We start from the raw sequence: 27,206 nt of genomic DNA on the forward strand, positions 1-27,206 counted from the left end.
CATTACACAATTTTCGGAAGTTATATGCATACTTCAAATGCTGACAATTCGCTCATGTTACTTATTTGGCATCATCTATGATCGAATTTAGTAAGTTTTTCTTTTTTTCTTTGTTTAGACATAAATAAAAAATCTTGATATAAAATAATAGAAAAATAGCCGCCAAGTACAAAGATTTAGACTCCATGATCGATTCGATTTAATTCGATTACAAATTCGTTTTGAGTTTACCCGAAACACAATGGTTTACGAAGATATATTGTCACTTGCTATATAAATCTGTTTCTGTGAGTACATTTCTTTAGAAAAAGTGATAAATAAATGGTTTTATGAATATTATAATTATATATTATTATTGCTCCTAATTCCTTGAACTTCAAGCTAAGTCGTAACCACTGAACATAATTAAATTAATTACCATTAAACTACTTCTGGTTATATCACTATTACAAAATGTAATATAATGTTATTTTAACCGCAGAGGTTAGAAAAATTAGAAAAATGATTAATATTATCAGCATACTAAAGAGATTATGCGTCTATCGGAATAAAGCAATAATACCCGGTGTGGTACAGTATCCCATTAGGCGCTGTAGAGATCTTCTAGGGAATTCTAGAGGTAACATTTTGAGTGTGTCCAAATACTCGTTCACAAATCTTGAGTTTCCCCGCATAGGAGTTATTTTTTCATTTCGACATCTCAATATGAATGAAAAAATATGGAAGACTGAGGATTTACAGGGCTTATGACCTATCATAGGCTGGTGGTTAAGTGATAATTTTATACACGTGCAATATTCATCATTCTACCCGTGGTTGACAACCACACTGCTCAATTTTTCAGAACTCCTGTAATTGATCAATGTCATAGCACACTGTATATGAGTTTACAACAGCCTTCTATGTTAGATTTTGAAAGGCTTTTATTTAGCAGAGAGCCATTTATTTGTATGCAAGGTTATATGGTTGTCAATCATGGGTAGAATGGTAAATTTTGCACTTGTGTAAAGTGATCATAATCCTTGTAATAAACCCACACTTCCATATTATTCTTTCTCTATGTTAAGATGTCAAAATCATTATTGAGGCCCTAGAAAACAGAATACAGTGCTGGAAATTGGGCAATGTGTTTTTATTCCTTCCCGTTCTCAGTGAGGGGATATTCTGTCTTTATTTACTTCCGTTTATCGACAAGAAATATTGGCAAGGAGAGTTTCAACCTCAGTTTCAACTTTGGTTTAGCAGATTAAAAATGAAACTGAGGTTTGGAACTCCTCTTCAGTTTTTCCATGGACCCTACCATACTATGTCTTAAATTCCATCTCAGTGTGGTAAATGTGCTGAAGCCAACATACGACTCGCGCTACAGTTTTGGAGTGACTTCTTGAGGGCCCTGTTTTCAAGATTGTAACATGTTTTTATAAATCTTGAGCTTCTCTGTGTTAACTCACATTACAATTCACTGTTGTTCTGCTGCGTATATAGGACTAAGAAATATTTTATTTTTTAATCAGATTATTTTCCACACCAACCAGGTGTATGGAGTAAATGAACATACGAGTATGTACATATATTCACATTAGAGAAGAAGTACAATTGTGTGCCATTATATTGAATCGATTACGGCCATAAAAAACTAAGGCACTCTAAAATAATGTTTCTAGTGAGTTGAATAACTTTCTGATGATCCGGTTGAAAATTTTACAACATTTCGAATAAAATAATTTTCACAGAAAATATGTGGTTTGGACATACTTAAAATAATATGAAATAAAGTGTCTTTACGAAAACATAATTTATATGGTAGACCTATTTTTTTTCTAGATTCTAAATTTTTTCCTTGCTGATAGCATTGTTAAGTCCTTCTTCTTTTTCTTCATGACCCTTTTATTCTCCACTGCTGGATATAGGCCTCTTCCCCTTCTTTCCATTTCCTCCGGTCGGTTGCTGCTTGCAGCCAGTTTCTACCCCACCACCATCTCTTTTGGGGTCTTCCGAAGCCTCTTTTGTTCTCCCAAGGACTCCATCTTAACAATTTGGGGTTCGTCTTAAGGTCTTGTCTTGCAATATGTTCCTGTCTTGCAATATGTTACCATAAAACCGAAATTTGCACATATGCCCTTCTTTTGTTTATCGTCCAGTTTGATTTAAAAAAAAATCTTCGATGATTTATCTCGTAGATACGAACAAATTGTATATGAGACAAATATGGAATCTTTGGATATAAAATCTTTGGGTTGTTATTTGGAATTTCTACGCATTGCGCAATAAAAAATAACATTTAGGAGTTTTAAAATCATTTTTTTAAAATTATATTTTCATATGATGTACGGAGTGTGTGGAAGTTTTTGGTAAGAAAATGTAATTAACTATGAGTATTTTAAAGTTTTAGAATTAAATAAACTCTGATGATGACAAGGTTTTTGTTAAAACCGGTAGGTTAAAGTGTACTTTTAATAAAAAAGTGGTTAAAACAAAGTTGTTTAATTTTATAAAGTTTATAAAAAAAGGATTTAATGTCTGGTTGTTAGCTCTGTAAATACCTTGATCTCTCAATAACTTATTCATCCATTTTAAGATACTAATAAAAATATGTAGATAAAACATTTTAAGGTTTGAATAGTGTTAATACCGTGTAATATATGTTTATATGTTTATACCTTTTGCCGACGTTTTAGCCAAAGTACAGGAGCCTTTTAAACGACGGTGTGGTACTTTACAATTTTAATACTAACCCTTTCAAAACCTCAATACGGGTGGCTGAAACGAAAATATGTTATGAGGAAGAATTACGACATTTCGAAAGTGTCCTAACGTGTTGCATAAATCTAAATTAAAGCGTCTGCTAAATAAAAGCTTTCTCAATCCAGCATAGATGGCTATAGTGAACTCGCATGTCCAGTGTCATGAGATTAATGATATATGTAGGAGTTTAAAAAAATTGAGTAGTGTGGTTGTCAATTATGAGTAGAATGGTGAATGTTGCTCGTGTGTAAAGTTATCACTTAACTAGCTTTTAATAAGCCATTAGCCCTCTCATATACAGATCATACCCAGACTTTCATATTCTTCTACCATACATCTTTGTTTAAAAAAGTCAAAAATAGAAGTATTACGATTAAAAATATGTTTTATATCAATAATTTTTTGACATCTCGTCAAAGATGAAGAAGAAAATGGAAGTCTGGGCATTTACGGGGCTGACGACCGTCATAGGCTGGTTTAAGTGATCACTTTACACACGTGTAACATTCACCAACCATTATTGACAACCACACCACTCAAATTCTTGGAAGTTCTGTATATATGAATCAATTTAGAAAAATTGTTCTTGAATCACTAGAACTTCACTGGAGACATCTATTGGTGAGATGTAAAGAAGCTTTTTATTAAGCAGAAACTCTTATATTAGTGTGTGAGATCCGAATCCTATGATTGGAGATAATCCAAATTTTGTGAACAAGTATTTGGACACACTCAAAATGTTGTAAATTCTAATTTTGTTTTTAATACAATCCCATTTGAAAAATATAATGAGTGTGTCTAAATCTTGTTCACAAATCAGGGTTTGTCTAAGTATGAGTTGTTTGTATTGACATCTCAACATAGATGAAAAAGAATATGGAAGTCTGGGTTATAACAGGGCTGATGGTTCCTTAATAGTAATCAAATTAAGTAAGCTTAATTTAACTAAGCGATTAAATAAGGCTCTAAATACCCAGATTAATATATTCTTCTTCATCTATGTTGAGATATCCATATAAATAAGTCCCATATAAAATTCCATAAAACGTCTATGTACAAATAAGTAGAAATGTGTATTCATATATGAATTAAATTTTCGTTTTCAGTAGATGAGTGATTGATGTGTTAATATTTATTTATTGAATTGCTGGAATTTAAAACAAATATTTTAATGTAAGAGCTTTCAAGCATACAGATATTTATTTTCTTTTCTTGGAATACTGAAAATTTTCAGGTGATTTCAAACAATTCGTAGAACAATAGTGAAAACTAAGAAAACCTTGGAAAGTTCTCACGAAAAATGGCTCAGAACTTATTTCTATTGTACAAGTTCAAAAGACCCACATTAAGGTAATTCGTAAACTCACAATATATTTTTCTCTTATGGCGTGTCATTTGGCGTCGGACGCGACTCGACGTCGGCGTCGCAATTACAATTTGGTACCGTAATACAGTTAGATTTATACTTTTTTTGTATATTAATATTTACATTAAAGTTGATCGTTTATTTGTATTTTTTAAAATAAATTATTGCCTTAATAAAAGGGAGTTGTCTCAATGCATAAATGAAGTTTTTTGTATGTTGATATCTCATTTTATTGATGTCTTAATTTAGACAATCTTAAAATTAGTTACGTTGTTCTCTTCCATAAAGAGACTTAGCCCTAGTACTTGGAGAAGGTCTCACACTTATTATTTATGTTTATGAGTGATATAATTAAAAAAAAATTGTTGCATTTTTTTATTTGTATTTTTTTTTACCATTCAATCTCTTTCACATTTCAAAGGATTTCAAATTCTTCAATTTTTTTTAATATCTGTAGGAAGATAATTAAAGTACGAGTATTCGGTTCCCAAATATTAAAAGTTCTTTTGGCATTGTTTGGTATTGCATTTTGGTATTGCAGTAATTTTGGTATCTTGAAGATGAAATTTTCTTTTGATACAAGTATTTTTCACCCTCAAATAGTTGTAGAATGGCTTTAAAAAATGGTTTCTACTTTTGGGAGACAGAATGTTAGTATCCAAACGTATTATATTTTGCAACATTTTGAGTGTGTCCAAATACTTGTTCACAAAATCTGGATTATCTCCAATTACAGGAGTTATTTTCATATTATTTTTGACATCTCATCAAAGATGAGGAAGAATATGGAAGTCTGGGCATTTACGGGGCTGACGACCGTCGTAGGCTGGTTTAAGTGATCACTTTACACACGTGTAACATTCACATTTACATCTCACCAATAGATGTCTCTAGTGAAGTTCTAGTGATTCAAGAACAAGGTTTCTAAATTGGTTCATATATACAGAACTTCCAAGAATTTGAGTAGTGTGGTTGTCAATAATGGGTAGAATTGGTGAATGTTACACGTGTGTAAAGTGATCACTTTAACCAGCCTACGACAGTCGTCAGCCCCGTAAATGCCCAGACTTCCATATTCTTCTTCATCTTTGATGAGATGTCAAAAATAAGTATTATATTTTGTGTATATAACAAGAGATTTCATTGCAAAACCCATATTTACTCTTGTCGAATCCGTAACGTATGGATTTCCTGGAACATTTACCACAATCATTGCTCGCGCAGTTAATACACTCATTGAAAATAAACATTTCGAGAAATTTGTTTGGTATTGAAAGTTCCAAATAACACAAGATGGAGGCCAATGTTAACTACATATTACTACACGTCTATTTATAAATATTTGCAATTCAATAACATTAAAATGCGTTAATTTCTATACATATCGCTCACTCCTTTCAACAACGTCATAAATTAAAAATCGTAAATTTTCAGTTGTGCATGTTTTCGGAATGCCCAGAAAATGTACTACATCCCAGCAAAGGCGGCATATTTTTTAACTTAATATTTACGCGCTACAGGGCACAAAGTATTGTTTCTCCATTTTGAAGAAAAGGTTTTGTTTAATAATTTTTTTAAATTAACTGATATTTTTCAAATGGAGAAAAAATATTCATGTTTTACCTAAAAAAATCTGTTGTATAGTAAAAAGTCCAATAAGTGGCTTGATATTTATTTTTAAAACATTGTATTATATTATTTAACTTTAAAAACGATCTCCTGAAAAATCAAGTATTTTGATAAATGACGTTGTTGAAAGGAGTGAGCGATATGTCATATGTATATATATATATATATATATATATATATATATATATATATATATATATATATATATATATATATATATATATATATATATAAATAATATATATATATATATATATATATATATATATATATATATATATATATATATATATATATATATACATATATATATATATATTTATATATATATATATATATATATATATATATATATATATATATATATATATATATATATATATATATATATATATATATATATATATATATATATATATATATATATATATATATATATATATATATATATATATATATATATATATATATATATATATATATATATATATAAATAAATATATATATATATATATATATATATATATATATATATATATATATATATATATATATATATATATATAAATAAATAAATATTTATATATATATATATATATATATATATATATATATATATATATATATATATATATATACATATATTAGAGATCGAAAATGTCGTTAGGTGGGGAAGGCAACGAAGGAGACAATATGTAGTATGCGCATGTGAGGAGAATGGAACCATCCAGATTCCCCCCCATCACACTAATAATAATAATAATATAAACCATAAATTTAAGCAAAAGAGAAAAAAAAATATTTCTTTGAAAAACAGTATTTAAAATTGAGATGAATATAAATGGTCCTTACACTCTAAAAAAAATACTACACTTTATATGTACAATCGATATTTGTACATAATAAAATGTAGTATTTTTCCTATTTTTACATTATCAAATCCGCAAAAACATATATAAAAAACAAACTTACTGATTGAAAACTAAAAAGTTAAGGTAATGAATGATCATAAGTTTATTACGTGAATACCACTACACAAATAAGAATTGCAGATCTTTTAGCATAGACGATGTTATAATTGACTTTTAATTGAAACCCTCTAATTATTTAATTATTTATAATAAAATGGAATCCTGAAAGTTTTCAATGCTTCTAACGTCTGCTATTTATTGCAGGAAAGGAGATACTTAATGGTGTAATAATTTCCATTTTAATGAAAACGTTACTTTAGAATTAAGGCTTTCTAAATTATCCAATTACTATGATTTTACGGCGATGAAGTAGAGAGATTGGCATCTTTTTAATTGAACACGGTCTTTATTTGAAAATAAAATTTGGCACGGGAAAACCCAGTGGGGACACATTTTTGTAAATTATAATAATAATAAAACCCTTATCCGCTCCCCAATGGTGCATAGGGCACTGCTTCATATAAACGCAGTGTTATCTTGATCGTTTTACACATGAAGGAAAGGTGATCAGCCCTCCGCTTCTAACTTCGTTAACTCGCTCTCCAATTCCGTGCTTGCCAGGCCGGCCATGCAAAATGAGCGCGTAAACGCGCTCTCTTTTGAGCTTGTCGCAAGCCTATGTCAAATCCGATTATAATATTTTTTTCAAGTAGGATATATACAGACATCTATTAAGAATATCAAGAAACACTATAACATTTTAATTTACCGATATTACCTAAGTTACAGTAAACTTTCTAAAAGCTTTCACTGATATAGGGTTACCGACAATTTTTTTAAATGACTATATTTTCGTGCAATTTTAACATTTATTTTAACAATTTTGTTAACCAAAGTTAACATAAATTAAAAAAATGAATAAACATACATATTTTAAACACAAAGTTACATTCTTATTATAAGTAAATGTGTTTTCTGTATTTAGTTATGACAACCCTGAATATTAAAAATGTGTTTTTCTGAGTAAACGGCAGCTCAAATGCCACACGGTATAAATATTTGGTATGTTTTCATAATATCCTTACTATCTATTTACATTTTTTATTATTATTTTTATTATATTATTACCATTACGCTACGGAGGCGGACATTTTTTTTTGTGAATTATAATTTATAAAAATTTTTTTTTGGTCATTTCAAAATTTATGAAGAATATGGAAGTCTGGATATTTGAAGGGTTTGTGACCTATCATAGGATGGTTAAGTGATCACTCTCCATACAAATAATTAAATACTTGTGTGTCGACGATGCGCTCTATGAATAATAGGATCAGCAGCATACGGGATTTTTTTTGTATTTATTAAAAGCATTGTTAACTTTGTGATTCATTTATCTTCTTTCTCTCTTTCAAATTTTATTTTTTTATAAATGTCAGGCCATAACAATTTCATTTTATTCTACATTTGACCTGATGATGGAATGATTATTCCAAAACTGACAGTCACGAAGTAGTGTTTTTAATGTGGTATTATATAAACTGAACGATGAATGATAAGGAGAGTCTAAATTATTTTGGTCGAGTACTCGCAGTTTATTTAAGGTATACCACTAAGCTAACATTTTATGAGGTTTTTTATCCAATAAATAAATCATTATTTATAAAAAATGAAAACATAAAATTGGAACGATTCTTATTTTTAAAAATTAAAATAGAAATATTTGTATTTTTTGTTATTTACAAAAATACCTCAATTTCTTACCTTTTCTGTGAGCCTAAGCGGCTCATCATTAAACATAGGTATCAAATTGTGGTAGAGTGGGTTTTGAACCCAGAAAATCTGACTCAAGAGTCCGCGACACCAACCACGGGACCACAGCCTGACACAATTCTCGTGTTTTGTTTTGGCAGTGGTATAACATGATGGTTGAAATATAAAAATATAACACTGCCATATACCTTTTTGAGATTATAAATGTAAGTAAACACAACTTGTTTTGAGAACTACAAATGTTCTCATCAACAGATAAAAATAAAAACTATTGTTTTCGAAAATAAAACTAGATTCTTTTCTTAATAACTATACATTTATTTGTTCGCCTCAGTAGTATAATGGTTAGTTTGTTTAACTACTGTGCTGGGGGTCCCGGGTTCGATTCCCAGGGGGGCGGGGGTGATAATACATATAAGTGATTTTATACTCTAATATGTATTTAATATTACTCTGGAGCTAAGGAGTGATCACTTCGCCTATGTTAGTAACGATCAAGATAACACTGCGTTAATACTATGCAGTGTCCCATGCATAAACAAACATAAGTCATCAGTTATTTATTATTGGAGCATTGGTCTGTATGTTCCCAATAGTTACCTAAGACAACGTCGGCATAGATTGTTTCACATTCCTATATACAGGACCAACCTGCCAATGGTTATGTCTGTAGGAAGAGCTACCGCTATGTTGAACATTTTTCCATTGGATATTGATCTGTTCCATGTGTCCGAAGGAGTTTTCCGAAGAGAGATTCTTCTTATTATTTATTGATTTGGCGTTTAATTTGTAGAACTCCATTTTAATTTATGTATTAATTTTAAATCAAACACAGATTTTTTAAGTCTACTAAGTTAGTAGACTCAAAGAATTTGTCTTTGATTTAAAATTGATACATAGATTCTTCTACACCTTTAAGTCTTCTTGCTTACTTTTAATATTGTTTGTCATGAATTTTTGTTTTTTTTTTGTTTTTGAATGAAATTGAATAAAATTATATAAATTAAATTGAATATAAATAAACTAGTTATCTTGTCTTAATTAGGTGCAGATATGGGTTACAAGTAGAAGAATTCTTAATAAAATGTTTAGAAATGTAATGAGTTTGAAACGCTTGTACGCTTGTTTACTGGGATTAGATTTGAGCCCAACAAAGCTAGAGCGAGATTGTAAGAAGTAAATATATTCCCCATCCCATCCTACTGATTCATTATGTAACAATCTGAATAAAAATAATATATTTATGTAGATAAAGTTGGAATGACACATGAGCTAGGGTGAAAAGTCTGATGAGGGTAGGAACTGAATATTTGTTTTAAGAACGGCCTGAAAAAGGAAAACTAGATTTATTATCATGCTCACGAGTTCCAAAGGAATATTTGTTACAAATATAGGGTGTCAAAAAAACGGAATATTTCCAGGGTCAAAAATATTTTTTAAAACTCAGCATAGATTAATTATTACTATTTTTTATTTAACCCTTATCCACACCCAATGGTGCATAGGGCACTGCCTCATATAAATGCAGTGTTAACTTAATCGCTATGTGTGTAAGTGATTTTTTTCGATTAACATGTATATAAGGGTACTGCATCATATAAACGCAGCGTTATATTGATCGTTAACACGTGAAGGAAAGGTAATCAGCCCTCCGCTTTAGGTACCAGTCCAGGGTAATATTGAATAAATAATAGAGTGATAAAAAATCACTTATATTTATTTAACCCCCCCCCCTTGGGAATTGAACTCGGGACCTCTAGTACGGTAGCTCAACGAGCTGACCATTACACTACGGAGGCGGACGAATTGGTTAGCAAATTAATAAGGACGGGTTGAATTAGAGAATATAATTTAATAATATAATAATATAATATAATGTATAATCCGAACCCACTCTACCACAATTTGATACCTATTTTATAATGAGCCTCTTAGGCTCACAGAAATAGTAAAAAATTATATATGTGTAAATATACCTACAAATTACAATGTATAAAATTAGGTATATTTACGCCTCATCGTCTCTTTCTACCTAATATAAATAAAAAATGAGTATTTTGTTTGTTGAAACACTCGACTTTTCTTTGTAATATAGGATAAACGTTTCGCAAACCAGCAGAAACAATTTGGTCGACTGTAAATGAAAATGTTTCCGGCACAAATTATGAAATATATTCCGCAGAAAGGGGGAAGACGTTGATATTTGTATTTCTGTGCCTCTGGAATTATTACTTTTATCGTGTCTGTAAAAATAAAGTGCGAGAATAGTTTCTTATCGACTTTTTAAATTCGACAGTATCAAGATATCGTGGTGCTATTTTTCACAATCAGTCTATTTAGAAGAAGTATATATATTTTTTTAAATAATGTTATGAATTCCTTTGTTATCAACCGTTTCTACCAATAAATAATTATTAGTAATAGTAATAATCACCGGTGTGAATGAATGTTCTCTTCTCACATTACTCACCGATTATTCCAACTTCTGTTTGACAATGTTCGAGTATTTGAAATATTTGATTTTGCCAAGTTTTCTTCTATTTTTCTCTGCTTCTATTTCTAATTACATTCTCCTCGTATACATACACACTTACATGCATATATATACTTACTCTAACCCTTATTTGGACCCAGTGATGCATTGGGGATTGCATCAAACTGATGTAATGTTAATTTGATTATTTATTTTATTTACACAAATTGATCAGTCCAGGGTAGCATTTAATAAACGATGCTTTGAAAAAACAGTTATATTTATAAAATTCCCATAGGAATCGAATCTGGGACCTCTAGTATTGGGCCATACATACTAACTACTGCACTTTGGAGACGGACATACTTAATATACATGTAAAAGATGAAAATATAAAAAATAACATATTTTTTAACTAAGGTAAATTACTTAACTAAAACACATACTTACATACACAAAATAAACATGTAAAATGTTATAATATTAAATTAATTATTGCAACAAAATATTTTTTACTCGGGTTAATTGATTGACTAAATCAAATAATTACACACTAATTTATTAAACATATTAAAGATTAAAATATAAAATTCATTAATGTAACAATGTATTTTCTTAACCCAGGTAAATTACTTGACTAAAACACATGTTTCTCTGCCAAAAATATTTTTACTTTGTTTATAATTGTTCTTTAAATAAGTACTACGTATTTTATTAAAATTAAACGCTTGAATATACCACTTTATCGAGTTTTATTTTTATTTACGACTAGTTTCGAAAACGACAGATGTGTTCATCTTCTGGTACAAATTAAAACATAATCAGTTTTAATTTGTACCAGAAGATGAAAACATCTGTCGTTTTCGAAACTAGTCGTAAATAAAAATAAAACTCGATAAAGTGGTTTATTCAAGTGTTTAATTTAAATAAAATAATCATTCCACAAAGTTAATGCCGAATCAATATATAATATTATTTATATTATTTATATATTATATATGTTATATGTTAAATTGTTTATATTATTATATATTATTTATATATTATATTTTTTTTAAAACTTATAAACGTATTATTACTTCCTTTCTATTTGTATGAATTATGTATCAACGACTGTATAAATAATTGAGAGTGTGGGTGGATTACTTGATGTTATTTGAATTCACATGTCGATTTAAAAATAGCCAATTTGTTTATTGTTTATTAATTCCACGCTCACTGTTTATTTTCACACAAATATGCATCCGTTAACAATAATAAAAAGTATTTTCGACCATTGAATTATTTCATAATATTCTAATTAAGAATATGTACGCAATTTTAATACTGAAAATATTCTCATTGATTAGATCAGTAGTCGCTCGTGGTAATATATTTCCATTTCAATTTAAATTTCTTTGCATTTAAGTGTTTGGAGATACTCAAAATTTATTATGACACTTGAATATTATGACGCGTGAATCTTTTAAAACACGGGTTGCGATATATGTGAAGAAATCGTGGTATTAAAAAAAAATTAATGTACATTTTTTAATTTTAAATTAACAATTGAAGACGATATTTAAATTCATGAAATGCTAACATCTCTAAATAAACGCATGGTAGTTACCATTTATCGTATGTAGGGCTCAAATGAAAATCGATCCAGTTTTTTTAATACTTTAGGATGTTAAAAAAAAGTGGATCGGTTTTCATCACTTCAGTCACTTCGTAGTAATTAATGGCTTTCCATTTTTATTGTAAGTATTATTAGGTACATACCTCTTTTAATTAATAAAATAGTAATATTTACCAATTAATACTTGAATTAAAAAAGTAATTGATTTTTTAAAAAAAGGAAGAAAGAAAAAAAATCCAATAAAATATGTTAAATGATAATATTGATTTATTTTAAAGCATGAGTAAGAAAATTCAGTGCATGAAATCACTACTTTATATAAATTTATTAAAATTAAATAAATTCATTGATATACCACACTACTTATTGGAAAAATAGAACAAGTTCTAAAATGATGAGTTTTCTTAATATATCCTAAAAAACTCTAAAATCCGAGGTATAAATATTTAAACAATATTTTCATATTTTAAATAATTTATTATTCAGAGACCAACCAACCCGTATACCTCAGAGAAAAATGAAGAATTACTTATTTATGAACTCATTGTTTTAAAATATCATATGGTTGAGAGCAAGTACATAAAATTAACGCAATTTTTTTTGGAAGTAATATTTTACAGGTGACAGGAAACAGCTTGTTAAAATATGAATTCAATCATAATTTCCCGTCAGTTCGTGTTCACATCAAAAAATCACCTGTAAAAGAGGAAAATACTGGAAATTTTTCATTTTCTATTTTGGAAAACTCACAATTCAGCACATGACACTGTTCAGAACACACAGTTTAACACATGACCCGTACAAAGAACATTACAAGGATAAAAAATATATATTGAAATGATGAGTGTCGGGTTGTGGTCCCGTGGTTAGTGTCGCTGACTTTTAAGTCAGTTTCCGAGTTCAAACCCACTCTACCACAATTTGATACCTATTTTTAATAAAGAACCGCTTAGGCCGACAGAATTTTTTTTAATTTAAATATTTTTGTCTACAATTAAAACATAAATATTGTCTATTTGGTATTTTAAAATTATTGATAACTTTGTGGTATGGTAATACAACTCTCCTTATCATCCATTGTTCACTTTGTGTAATACCACTTTTATAAACAAATTGTATTTTTTTTTCTTTTTCAAAATGCTATTTTTATACAAATGTCAAATCATAATAATTTTATTTTGATGACCTGATGATGGAATGATTTTCCGAAACCGGTAGTCACGAATAAGTGTTTATAAAAGTGGTATTACACAAAGTAAACAATGGATGATAAAGAGAGTGTTTTATAACTATTTCTCTTTTTGAATTAATAATATTAAGAAATGATCGACTTTCCAGGTCATGGAAGCAGCAGCACATAATGGAATTCTCATTTCTGCTGATCTTGGATTCCCTGCTGCTGAAGAAAAATGGAGTACTTTATCTCAGGCTGTTTTCTTTTCATCAACGGTCATCACTACAATAGGTGAGTCTTTTGCCGCTCAGTGTAGATCAGAGGTTCCCAAACTCTTTTATCTCGTAGACCCCTCGCCTTACCTGATATTGATTTTTATCAAATTCATTAACTTCAAATGTATTTTTGACAGCCGGTATATGTAGTGTTACTCACTTTGAACCACACATGTTAGGTTTTATACATTTATATTTTAAATTCAAATTAAAACATAGACCCCTTGCAAGTTGTCGTAGACCCCTGGGGGTCGATATAGACCACTTTGGGAATCACTGGTGTAGATCCTTAAATAATACAATAGCTCAGAAATTTTTGCCCATCAATAGTTTAGATCAGAGTTCTGGAATCTTTTTATTTCTAAATACAGCATTAATTAATTTGATGCGAAAAAAAACTGTAAAAAATCGAGTCAATCCATGGACTACTTTTCATTTACAAACATAAGGAAGATGAATTTTTAAATATAAAGATATTCAGGTTAATTTAAAAAGAGGTACATTAAAAGAGCAATGACAGAGTAGCCGAGAGCCCGCGGGTTCCGCACCTCTGATTTAGATACCGATTTAGAATTATTATAAAAATAATCAGTACTGAATTAAAAAATTGTGTGAAATTCTTAAGTACGGAAATTTTTGTCATTTGCAGATGTATTGAATTATTTTTACTGTAATTAATAAAACATTTTTATTTATCATATTGCATATGATCAACTGGTCAAAAAAAAATTGATCTAAAAAATTGAAATTTTATTTCAAGCTCTCTTTCCTAAAAAAAGGCTATGTGAACTAATTCTGAATTAATCTCATCTATGTTTAAATAGAGAAAACTATATACTTCACAAATTCTCAACCGGGGGTAGTAAGCCAAAATTCCAAATCTATCAAAATTACAACAAATGTACGAAAGGAATCCAAGAACTGCACAAATATACTTATATTTAATATTTTTTTAATTAACGCAATATGGATGTTCAATGATGAACAGAATTTTGAACGTTACACAAGTGTATAAAATATTAAGACAAACGATCAAACGCTGTGTCAATCATGTATCAATCTGTGTTGATAATGTCTTAATAAGACGAAACGCGTCACATATTATCATATATCTGTAAATAATACTAGAATTCCATCCAATAACCGTGTTTAATTTTAGAAATATTACCCAACAATTCAAAATGGATTTCTACCAACTGTCTGCAGTTACAATGAATAATTATCTAGTATCGTTATCGCGAATATTTATACCACGGTACGCATCTTTTATTAAACTTCTGTTTAATAAAATGTATCTGGATATATTAATTAAAAATATTTATCGTTGAAGGTTCTCCATCACGATTACAAACATATTTACAATATAATGATTGATTCATTTATTAAGTAAAATAATTGAAGTGTCAATATTAGATGTATCCCAGTAAAGAGATAATTTACATTCCATTTGACAGCTTTAAGAATTAAGTTTGACTTGGTGATTAATTACTACAGTAAATTTAATTATCCTTATACGATAATTGAATGATGAAAGTTTTAATTTTGTTTGTCGCGCTTCTCGCTAAAGTTTTTCGTTATTTTTTAATCGATTTGTTTAAAGCCAAATATTAACCATCGATTAAAATGACAAGTTAAAAATAAAAGACAAGTTTTTCATCAGCACAAATGAACTCTATAATTCTTTATTTTATTAATTGATTCGGCAGTCAATTTGTGGTAAAATTTATCCATTTTTATTTAAGTTTTGCTTGGTTTATTGTCTTTGTCTATCTTATGTTCCCAATGATAAAAAATAAATAATAAATTGTATTCATTTAAATAAATAAATGTTTTTAGATTATTTATTCTATTAAATGTTTAATCTTCAACGACCCAAGGACACAACTCTAAAAGTTTGACTTAGCTTCACATACGGTGTTTGAAAATGGTGCGGAATGGATCGAAACACGTGTCACAATAGATTTTAAGCAAAAGTGGTAAATATCAAGTAAAACTTAAATAAAAAATTGAGATTAAATTAAATTTAATAAAATCTTCAGCGTAACCCCAATTTGAAGGAATTGTACCGTCACACAGTGATTCACCCAGAACAAGCTAGGTGGACAAAAACATTTTATTCTACGATTTGATTGTTCTGGTATTGATCAATATTATTTCATTGATTTTTCGAATAATTATGCATTATTTGATAATTCTGAAGCTTTGGGAATATTTTAATTTAAAAAAATTTAAGTACGAAATTAAAAAAGTATTTAAAAAAAATCAGTATTGTTATAACAAGAAAATACATAATATACACAATTAATACAAACCCTCATCCGCACCCCAATGGTGCATAGGGCACTGCATCATACAAACGCAGTGTTATCTTGATCGTTAACACACGAAGGAAAGGTGATCAGCCCTCCGCTTCAGGTACCAGTCCAGGGTAATATGGAATAAATATTCGAGTGAAAAAATCACTTTTATTCATTTGACTCCCCTGGGAATCGAACCCGGGACCTCCAGAACGGTAGCCGAGCGTGCTGACCATTACACTACGGAGGCGGATACACAATTAAACACATCATTAATTATACAAATAAATTTACTCTTAATACTATACAATCAACTTGTGAGGGCCTCCGATAGTCACACATCAATGGCATTTTATGACCAAAATCGCGTTAATTCTTAAATAATGATTAAACAAAAAAATAAACCTGTGGTAGGCAAATAATTATTTCCCTATATTATTGTAGAATTATAGCAATTTTTATCATAAAATGCGATTAAACTGTCGCTGTCAGAAGCCCCTTTAGTTATTGTTATTGTACCTATATACTTTACGGAAATAATTTAGATTACAGAAATAAACATAGAATAATATTAATAAATAATACACAAGACTAATAATCATTATCACGACTCATCATCAATCTCACAATCAGAGGAATCAGATATTAAATAATCACCATCGTTACATGGATGAAAGTTATTTGCCACCTGATGTTCTGCTATTGAAGGCAGGACAATTAAATTCAGAACTTCCTATGGTAATTTATCGGTTCTCTTTCTAGGTACTTCTCTGAGTGAGTTAATTACAGGATCGGATGTTTTTAAAAGCATATTCAATAAATCTGTATTCGTGGAAGTACGTGACAGTTTCCTAGTATGGTGCTCGCGGAATCTACGACAATCTTTATTTCGGGCCTCTTGAGATTCTTCCGAGAGCTCCCCGACTGGAAGAATGAATGTTTTAAAAACCACCGTACTGTGTACTAGACTTAAGGCTGACTTCCTCCAGATGATGAAGAAGCGCAGGGATGATGCATTTTTATATTAAATTTTACATCTACGCCCTCTAACCAATTTTCAGAGAATTTTGACGAAACACTTTAAAATTTTATCAGTAAATGCTTCTTTGAATCAAAAATCATATCCGTAACACTAAATTTTTTAATAATAAAATCCATCAGACGAAAATTTCGTTCTTCTTTCGCATGTTTCTGCCATTCTTCAAATAGTTCTAATTTCGAGAGAGAGCACTCACGATCTGAAAAAAATGAATAAATGAAAATTGCTACTATATGTCTTATAAAAATTATATATCGTTGTATAGCTAATAAATGTAGCTACATAATATTAAAAAATTAGCCTGGATACATCTGGGGACAAAAAGATGCATACGTTCAAAAATTTAAAACGAAAAAAAAAATTACAATTTTTACGTAGTTTTTCAAACTCTATCATAACTCATACTGTCGTGCATTTGAACCAAATTTAAAATAAAATAAAAAAAATCATACCCTCTTAAGTAAAATCCATTACAGCAATAGTAATATTCTTCACTTCAAGTCTTGTAAGATGTTATTGAAAGCACTGCAAAATAGCAACTAAATTGTTTACAAAAAAGGAATAACCTTATCACTTCATTTCAACCGCTTATGACTCATCGTTCTGGAATATTTGCCATAATAATTACCTGGAATTGTGACTAATGAGGAGTTGTTATTATCATGTTATCATCAATAAGTCGATTCATTGAATTGACTTTTGTCTTGCTGGCTTGTTCTGGGCGAATCACTGTGCGTCATGACGGTCGTGTTGCAAATTTTACAAATCTACTTAGATTGTAATTTGTTCGTACATAGTACAAACCGTAAGATTTAGTAAATAAGAGAAATGCAAAGCGCCTTTGAGATGATTTTATAAAAATGGCAAATACTTTGAGTATTATTATAATTATTATACTCTTGGTTTCGTATTTAAAAAAAAAGTATGTTATGGGAAACAAATGCCAGTATTTTTTATTTACTATTTTCTTTGGTTTTCCACCCAAATAATGTATTGTACAATTTGTTATTTGTAAAAAAATATATATTCTAATGTTTTCACTAATCATTCGAAATATTAGGTACATCTAATGATTTAATTATTGCCGAAGTACTCATGACTAATTTTGATCAATAGATTTCAAAAGAACTGTACACCCTAAAGCACTAGGTTCTTCGAACGAACATTTACGAAGAATTTAGAAATTGGAAAACGTAAATCATAAAATAAAATTTCAAAGCAATCGTTCGGCTAATCATTCGCTTTAATAACACATTAAACACCCCGGCATTAATTTTACAGTCTGTACACTATGCAATCAGCTATAGTATTGCCAGGTTCGGTCAAAACACGGCCCGCAGTCTGCATACGGCCCTCCACGTATTGTATTTTTTAGAAAGAGATTCACTTTTTTATCTTTTAGAGCTTCTGTTATAATTTTGAGCAAATTAAACAAGTTTAGCAATATTACGGGATCCATTTACAATAAATATTGATAGTCAACCGATAGACGTACAATTTGAGATTATTGCATTAATTGATTCGGGAATCAATGATAATATCTATACATTTCTAATTGAAATTTTACTAGGTAAAATTTCAATTAGTTTAATTAAAAGTGGTATTTACCACTTTTAATTAAACTCAATTGTGACACTTATTTCCACCGTAACATACGTATGTAACACAAATATATGGTGTTTGAACATGATGCGGAATGCATTAAAATACGAGTCAAATTTTAAGAATAACTGGTATATACCACGTAAAACTTTAATTAAAAATCGAGAATATTAATCTGTAATGTTACCCTGATTTAAGGGAATTGTACCGTTGTCACCGTGAATAAATCTGTAAATTTCAAAACGCAATTAATTCAAATAAATACAATTACCTTAAATATGTTGCTAGGAAATAGTTCGTTGTTTTTGGATCACACTATATGTGTGAACAAACTTTTAAAACAAAAGCATCAATAAAAACTCTTTTTATCGACAATCGACAATCACCAATGAATATTTTTAATTTACATTTTTTTAATTCACAAGCAGTTTTAAGTATTTCAACTTAAAAATTAACACCTGAGTAAAAGATTTTTTTTCTGATAACAAATTGTGAATTGATGGTATTTTACTCATTTTAAATTCCTGAACGTGGTCCTTTATCCTAAAAGTTAGTCTCCCCTGGCCTACGTGGTTGATTTCATGGTTATCGGGATACTCAAATGATGAAGTCTGGCTAATGGTATGGGAGAGGCAATGAAATATCTAATAGCCATCACCAAAATAATAATTTACTTAAACTATTAATGTCGTATCTTTGTTCTTCGCATTCTCAACGGTTGAGATAATCCAAATACTGTGTTGGGTTTCTGTTCAATTTCAACATAACATGTATACTCTCACGAGTATTGACGTACTTGCAAGTCTCACAGTGACGTTACAGTGTTTTGGTATTAATCTGAAACTGAATTATTCTATTTTAATTTAAGTTTTTCTTGGTAATTACCACATTCTTAAAAACCAATGCGACACGTGTTTCAATGCATTCCGAATCATTTATAAATACCGAAAATAGTTCTATATGCATAAAAATACGTGTCACATTATATTGCAAGAAATAGTGGTATTTACTAAGTAAAACTTAAATTAAAAATGATATGTAGGATAGATATTACCAGATTGTGATTACCGAATCAATAAATGAGAGTAAAGTATTCTGTACAGATTTTTATTGATATCTCAAACGTAGATGAAGAAGAATATGAAAGTCAGGGCATTTACAGGGCATACAATTTGTCATTGGATGATCTAAATCATGGGTTGGCAACCTTTTGTTGTAAAAGGGCCAAATATTTTTCATGGGGATCAGTGCGGGCCGCACTTGCAGTAGGTATACATACAATATATATGTACAAATATTTTAGTTTTAAAAATAAAACGCTAAGTGTATATTTTAACGACATTTATTGTATTTAATAAAATCAATGAGATTCCCTTCGCTGCCTTTCTCACTTCCTTTCACTCGATTGTGTATAATATCGTCCGTCATGTGCGTTGCGGCGAGAATCTCGCGGGCCGCACCAAGATGTCTCGCGGGCCGCATGCGGCCCGTGGGCCGCAGGTTGCCGACCCATGATCTAAATGATCACTTCATCTTGACCAGTTTTTTTTGTTTAAATTCACGATATTTCGAGCATGGCGAAATTACTATTTTCAAATTCAGGATTAGTTATTTATTTAAAGGTTTTCATATTTTTTTTTGAATATACCGATATTTTTTTTATATAAATAACCTCTATGTGGACCAAATCATGATGAACACACAAAAGTATTCCTTACTATTCCTTACAATGATTAAGTGGAATAATTGTTTTTATTATTTTCTTACCCACATACTTCTTACCCGTATCCGTACTCGATTGTGATGCATTGGGAACTGCATAGTATCAACCCAGTATAATCTTGATCTTTAACTTCACGAAGGCAACCCTTCGTGAAGTCCTGCGCTTCGTTCAGAGTGATATTTTATTTACTCATTTATTAACTCATTTTGAGACCTCCAGCATGATGGTCCAACGTGCTAACCACTATACGACGGAGGCGGAACAATTAACAATTTAATCAACTATTACAAACTAATCGATTGGCTTGTTCAGCTGACTTTAAAACTAATTGATAATAATTTATTTTGATATGATTTAAGGTTTGTTTTATTATCACGAGAATCTCACGGGAAATCTCCATCTTTCCAATATACTATACATTAATATTAGGTACCGAAGAACTAAAAATCGTTAGGAACTTTTGGGTAATAAATGTTTTAATAAATCACTACACATTCTATTTGAAAATTAAAATAGACATAGCAGTGCCCTATGCACCATTGGGTCGCGGATAAGGGTTTGAATGAATGAATGAATGATAATTTGATGATATCAGTAACGATGAAACATAGTCTCAGGTCAAATAAAATAAGAGTTAAAAAGCTGTATACTTTTCATAAGAATAATCTGTTTCTATAGGAAATCTCGGTAAAAAAACTTGAGAAAAAGACACAGATTTTCAAAATTTTATAATTTTATAATTTTATAAAACTGTATAAAATAAAACCCAAATTTTGTTTCCAACCACTTTTATTTTTGGTTTCGATAAGCACCTTGTCATGTTCAGGGATGAATATGTTCTGTAAAGTGAATATCTATCAAAATATAGTTTCATGAACATACGTAGTACCAAAAATAAAATTGTTTAAAAACAAAAATTTTGTTTTATTTTACATATTTTGAAAATAATTTTTGCCAGAAAATATCATCAAAAAATATGCAAGAAATTTGGTCACTTGATAATGAAATACATAATAATAATTGTGTCGGGTTAGGGTCCCGTGGTTAGTGCCGCGGATTCTTAAGTCAGAGTTTCTCTGTTCAAACCCACTCTACCACAATTAGATACCTATTTCTAATAATGAGAATATTAGAAATAGGTTTCAAATTGTGGTAGAGTGTAAATAGTATGTAATTGAAATGTTTGCGTAAATAATAATAACACAATTTAAAAAAAAATAAATAAATAAAAAATTTCTTTAGTGGCTACTAGCTTTTTAAAATCAATTTGATGCAGTGCTCTGCGCATCACAAGGTAGGGATAAGAGTAAGAAAAAAATACTTATTTGTTTCCATGGAGTACTACATATTAAACAGTGATCATTGGACAGATCCCAAACGTCTTAACCACTGAGCCACAATGTGGGAAGTTTTATTGGCACATCACATCGCTTCCTCAGTTCCTGTCTCAATGGAAGAAACGCGTGGAGACGTTTTGTAGGATCAGAGTAAATACTTGCGTAATGTTTGGTTACGCTTGAAAGGCAAAGAGAATTTATTACATTCATAGATAGCATCACAATCGGAGATCTACTTCCATGCCAGATCTAATGTTTAGCAAGACATTCAAACGAAAAACAAAGAACAAATTTGAACTGAATTTAGTCGGAAATAGAAGCAGAGGACGACCGACGAAAACGTGGCATTATCAAATATGCTTGAAATTCATGAAAGTGGTCATGATAAAATAACAGCTTTATAGTTTTTTTTTCTACATATATTTTATTCGACCAGTGACCGTTTTTTTATTACTGGCATCATCATACTGGTCTAATGTAGTTGGACTGTTTCTATAAGCAGAGGACGGCCGAGGAAAACTTGGCGTTTTCAAGTATTTCAAGTGCATAATAAAATAAGAGCTATATAATTCTTTCCACATATATTTTATTTCACCAGTGACTGGATGTCGTCGTTAGTGATATCGTTAGACCACCCTGATGATGTCGGTAACGACGAAACCTGGTCACTGTTCAAATATAATAAATGTGGAAAAAACTATAAAGTTGCTATTTTATTATGTAAAATGCAGTTCTACAAAGAAATGTCATTACAAATCTTAAATCTAGTTGAAAGTGGTCAGGTCAGGAGTTCGGCGGGTATGTATGAGGAGATGCATGAACTCAGAAGAGACAAAGATTGTTCAGTAAGACAGATTGGTGTGGCGTTTTATTCACTCGAGGGGGGGAGGGGAGCGTGGTGATGGTTCATTTGTTACTTAGTTTTAAAATGAATTTATTTATTATTTAACGCATTGAAATTACATATGTACTCGAGAATTTTCGTTATTCTTAACCCTTTCCGGTCCTATGTCGAATGTCATTCGACATTTTTTTTTTTCATCAGTTTAGTGTTAAAATACAAGCAAACATATTTTTTCTTATTCGTATTTAGTGTGCGGTATACTGGGACGAGAATTCAATGATACATTCAAAATAAAAATAAATTTTTAACACAAGTGTTATTAAAAAAAAAACTTGGATGTATTTTTTTACCCTGTAATGCTGTAAATCTATTGTGGACCTGATGGAATTATTTTAAAATATATATATATGGACCGGAAAGGGTTAAGTGTCGGCTTGTGGTCCCATGGTTAGTGTCGCGGACTCTTGAGTCAGAGTTTCTAGGTTCGAACCCACTCTACCACAATTGGCTCACAGAAATAGTATGAAACTGAAGCATTTTTGTAAGTAACAAAAGCACTGACATATAAATACAATATAATTTATATTTGAAGCACTAACATTGTGATTTTCCATTTTATAATTAAAATGTAACTTGGTTTTAAAATCACTATAAATATTTTATTATAATCTACTGATTAATCAGTCTTGATAAAGAAGCGGTTAGATTCGAAACCGGTAGACATTATAATTAAGTTGTAATAAAATATTTATAATGATTTTAAAACAAAGTTACATTTAAATTATATAAAAACAATTTTATTTTACTCACCTCTATGTTTTCTCAGGATATGGGAACGTGGTACCTATAACGTTTTGGGGGAGGCTTTTCTGCATCCTGTTCGCACTTATCGGCATCCCATTGACTCTGACAGTGATAGCAGATTGGGGGAGAATTTTCGCAACCGCTGTTTCCGTACTAGGGAGGAACATGCCTGAATTGCCGTGTGAGTACAATCTCTTACATGTTTCTATATGACAACATTTAAATCATTTTAATTTAAGAAATGGTATGTTTTTATACAAATATACACTATATATGTATATAAGGATTATAGTACTTTAAGATCCGAGACAGATTCCCTCAGAGGTTATATTCAACAAATTATAGCACATGACAGTCAAATAACTATACAAAGTGTGTAAAAATAACTCCTAGGTGGAGAAACCCAGATTTGTGAACAAATATTTGGTCACACCCAAAATGTTGAGATCAAAATTAGTATAAACTTTTCAGTAAGTGGTACAATAGTTTTTTTTTTACTTTTACTGTAAAAATCTCTATATTATTTATTGATTCGGCATTAACTTTGTGGAATGCCATGATTATTTTATTAAAATTAAACACTTGAGTATACCACTTTATCGAGTTTTATTTTTTTACGACTAGTTTCGAAAACGACAGTTATTTTCATCTTCTGGTACAAATTAAAACTTTTGATTTGTACCAGAAGATGAAAACAACTTTCGTTTTCGAAACTAGTCGAAAATAAAAATAAAACTCGATAAAGTGGTATATTCAAGTGTTTAATTTTAATAAAGTAAAAATCTCTTCTGACAATCACCTCCAATTAATCTTAAAATCTATTGTGACACGTGTTTGTTTAACGTATGTATGATATGTTACGGTGTTTAAAATTATGCGAAATGCATTGACACACGTGTCATAATGGATTTTAAGAAAAAGTGGTATTTACCAGGTAATTTTTTTATAAAAAATGGATAATATTACCTCATAGTAACTGCAGAATCAATTGTAAATAAAAACAATTGTTTTTTCTACCACATTACTTATATTTATTTTAACGACTGATTTAGGATGCTTCCATCTTCGGGTCTGAATACAAACAGTATTCATATACAATTTCATCATGTCTTACCACAAAGTGAATGCTGAAACAATAAATAAAATGCAGAATGAATGAATGAAATGAAACACAGATATTGGTAATTTTAATGGTCTGAGGACAAATAGAGTATTTCACATATCGCAGTCGTACAGGAGAAAGAGACCAACTACCAAAACGTAAAATGTTCAGGAGGGCCATTTAAGTCACCTTTGCTTGGCGAGAAAATAAACATCAATGCAGTTAGTCATTTTTAACAAGTCAATATGTTATACTTCCAAGTTTAAAATTCTTTGAGTTTTTTTCAGGGCAATATTAAGCTAAGTAAGATATCAAGTACTCGATGATCACGTTTTTGTAAAATACGCACTTGGTCACTTTCTCCTGTATGACTACGATATGCACATACTGTGAAATCACGTGTGGTCTCAATATGTAAAATATTTTTGTTTAGTTTTCTGCCATCACAAGTCGACTCCAACTCCGACCCAACCAGACAAGAGATGGCTCTATGCCTTGTCAGCAGTGGGATTCCTGTTTCTCTACTTGGCAGCTGGAGCCTGTCTCTTCGTCCTTTGGGAGAAGGATTGGACATTCAACGATGGGTTCTATTTCTGCTTCGTCACCATGACCACCATCGGTTTCGGAGATCTCGTCCCTAGTAAGTCCTTTTACATTATTTATTTGTTTTTATATTATGTATGATAAAATACTCACTCTAAAATTAAAAAATAAACTCCAAGATCGCACGTTTTTAATGAATTTTTAATACCTTTATAATGTCTCGTAGCTACTTTAAAATAAAGATTTTTTAAAAAACTTTATACAAAATAAAACAACTTTCATAAATTGCTTCGGCAGTCACTTTGTGGTAAAATCTATCCATTTTTAATGAATGTTTTACCTAATAAATACCACTATGACAAATATATAGTGGTATTTACTAAGTAAAACATTGATTAAAACAACTTTGTTTTAACCACTTCTTATTGGTACACTTGTTCCAACCCAACTATGAGTATTTCAACGTTTTAGAATTATTAGATAAACCCTGAGGATGACAAGGTTCTCGTCGAAACTGGTTGGAAAAAGCGTACCAATAAAAAATGATTATAACAAAGTTGTTTTATTTTATAAAGTTTATAAAATGTGCCACAAAGTATCTGCGAAAAACATTCAAGAAAATATTTTTTTGTAAGTAAACTCAAGTCCGCGTTTGTCTACCGTGTGAGAGGTCTCAGGTTCCAATACCAGAGGAGTCAAAATAAATATAAATGATTTTTAAATCTAACTTTTCATTATTACGTTGTAATCCTAGATTAGTATGTACATGGAACGCAGGGCAACTCACCTTTTCTTTGTGTGTTTAATTAAGATTAAACTGTTCATATACGATACACCGACTAATGCACCATTTAATGCTAATAAGGGCTAGAAAAAGAAAGAGAAACTCACGGAAATAAACGTAATTTTTTTTAAATAAAAAAAAACGTTAATGTCTATTTTATATTACATTATGATAATTTAAGCTTATAAACGAATTTTTTAAAACTTGTATTATTATGGAAAAACGCGTTTCATATAACGAAATTTTCGCGTAACGGACTTGCTCCTGGAATTAAGTACGTTATACGAGGCATCACTCTACATGATATTTCCCTCCTCTCGTGAAATGTACAATGTCCTCAGGCTGATATACATTAAACATTGTCGATAAAATAAATAAAACGGATTTCTAGAAGAAGATATGAATACTTTTTTTCAAATCGGTTTTAAATCTTTTGATAGTTACGTAACACGTTTTTATGTGTGTATTTCGACTAGAGATTTGTATAGCACTGTTTGTCAAAGTTTTTCGCATCGTGACGCAATGACATGTAAAAAAAATAAGAATTAAATTATGCTGTACAACAAAATTATTAAAAAAAATATTCTCAAATTTAACATGCAAGAATGAAGTATTTTTGGTAATATATTACATGTGTTTGAGATATAAAAAAATAAACATGTGCATGTATAATATGTACATACTTAGTCGTAGTTTGTGATAATGAAGATGTGTGCGAGATTGTTTTTAATACTTCAATTATTTTTTTTTACATTAAGGTTTTTTTAGTTGTTTAATTAAGTAAAGCATTACGATAACAAAAAAAACTTATTATTAAAGCATAGAGTTGGTAAAAAAGGATGAAAGTAGACTGAATACAATCGAGATGCGATCTCTCAGTATATAATTTAAAACAAAACGATGTATGATAGATGTTCGAATGGTGATGTAAGAAAATAATGCAAGGCTGATGAAAACATTACCGATAAAATTGAGATGATTTGGACATGAGAATCGAATGAGTGAAGAAAGAACAGTAAAATAAATTTATGAGGCGATTAAAGTTGGAAATAGAATCAGATGAAGACAGAAGAAAATTTGGAATGATTAAGTATTTCAAATACTTGAAACTCGTCATGTTATGAATAATCAGGTCATTGGTCATGTTAGGAATCCGGAATAATCCGGACG

General features: G+C 30.0%; 1 protein-coding gene across 1 annotated transcript in view; it reads left to right on the forward strand.

Annotated features, from left to right (window-relative positions):
* Positions 1-27,206, forward strand: part of LOC148308421 (TWiK family of potassium channels protein 7) — an 86,286-nt gene that overhangs the window by 17,194 nt on the left and 41,886 nt on the right. The window contains exons 4-6 of the mRNA XM_088261729.1: positions 13,851-13,977; positions 23,630-23,788; positions 25,143-25,349. Coding sequence (XP_088117855.1) covers positions 13,851-13,977; positions 23,630-23,788; positions 25,143-25,349 — 493 coding nt within the window. The remainder of the gene's footprint in view (positions 1-13,850; positions 13,978-23,629; positions 23,789-25,142; positions 25,350-27,206) is intronic.

The sequence above is a fragment of the Brachycentrus maculatus genome, unplaced genomic scaffold, assembly GCF_059751285.1.
Source record: "Brachycentrus maculatus isolate JH-2025_06_01 unplaced genomic scaffold, ASM5975128v1 h1tg000166l, whole genome shotgun sequence".
Lineage (NCBI taxonomy): Eukaryota > Metazoa > Arthropoda > Insecta > Trichoptera > Brachycentridae > Brachycentrus > Brachycentrus maculatus.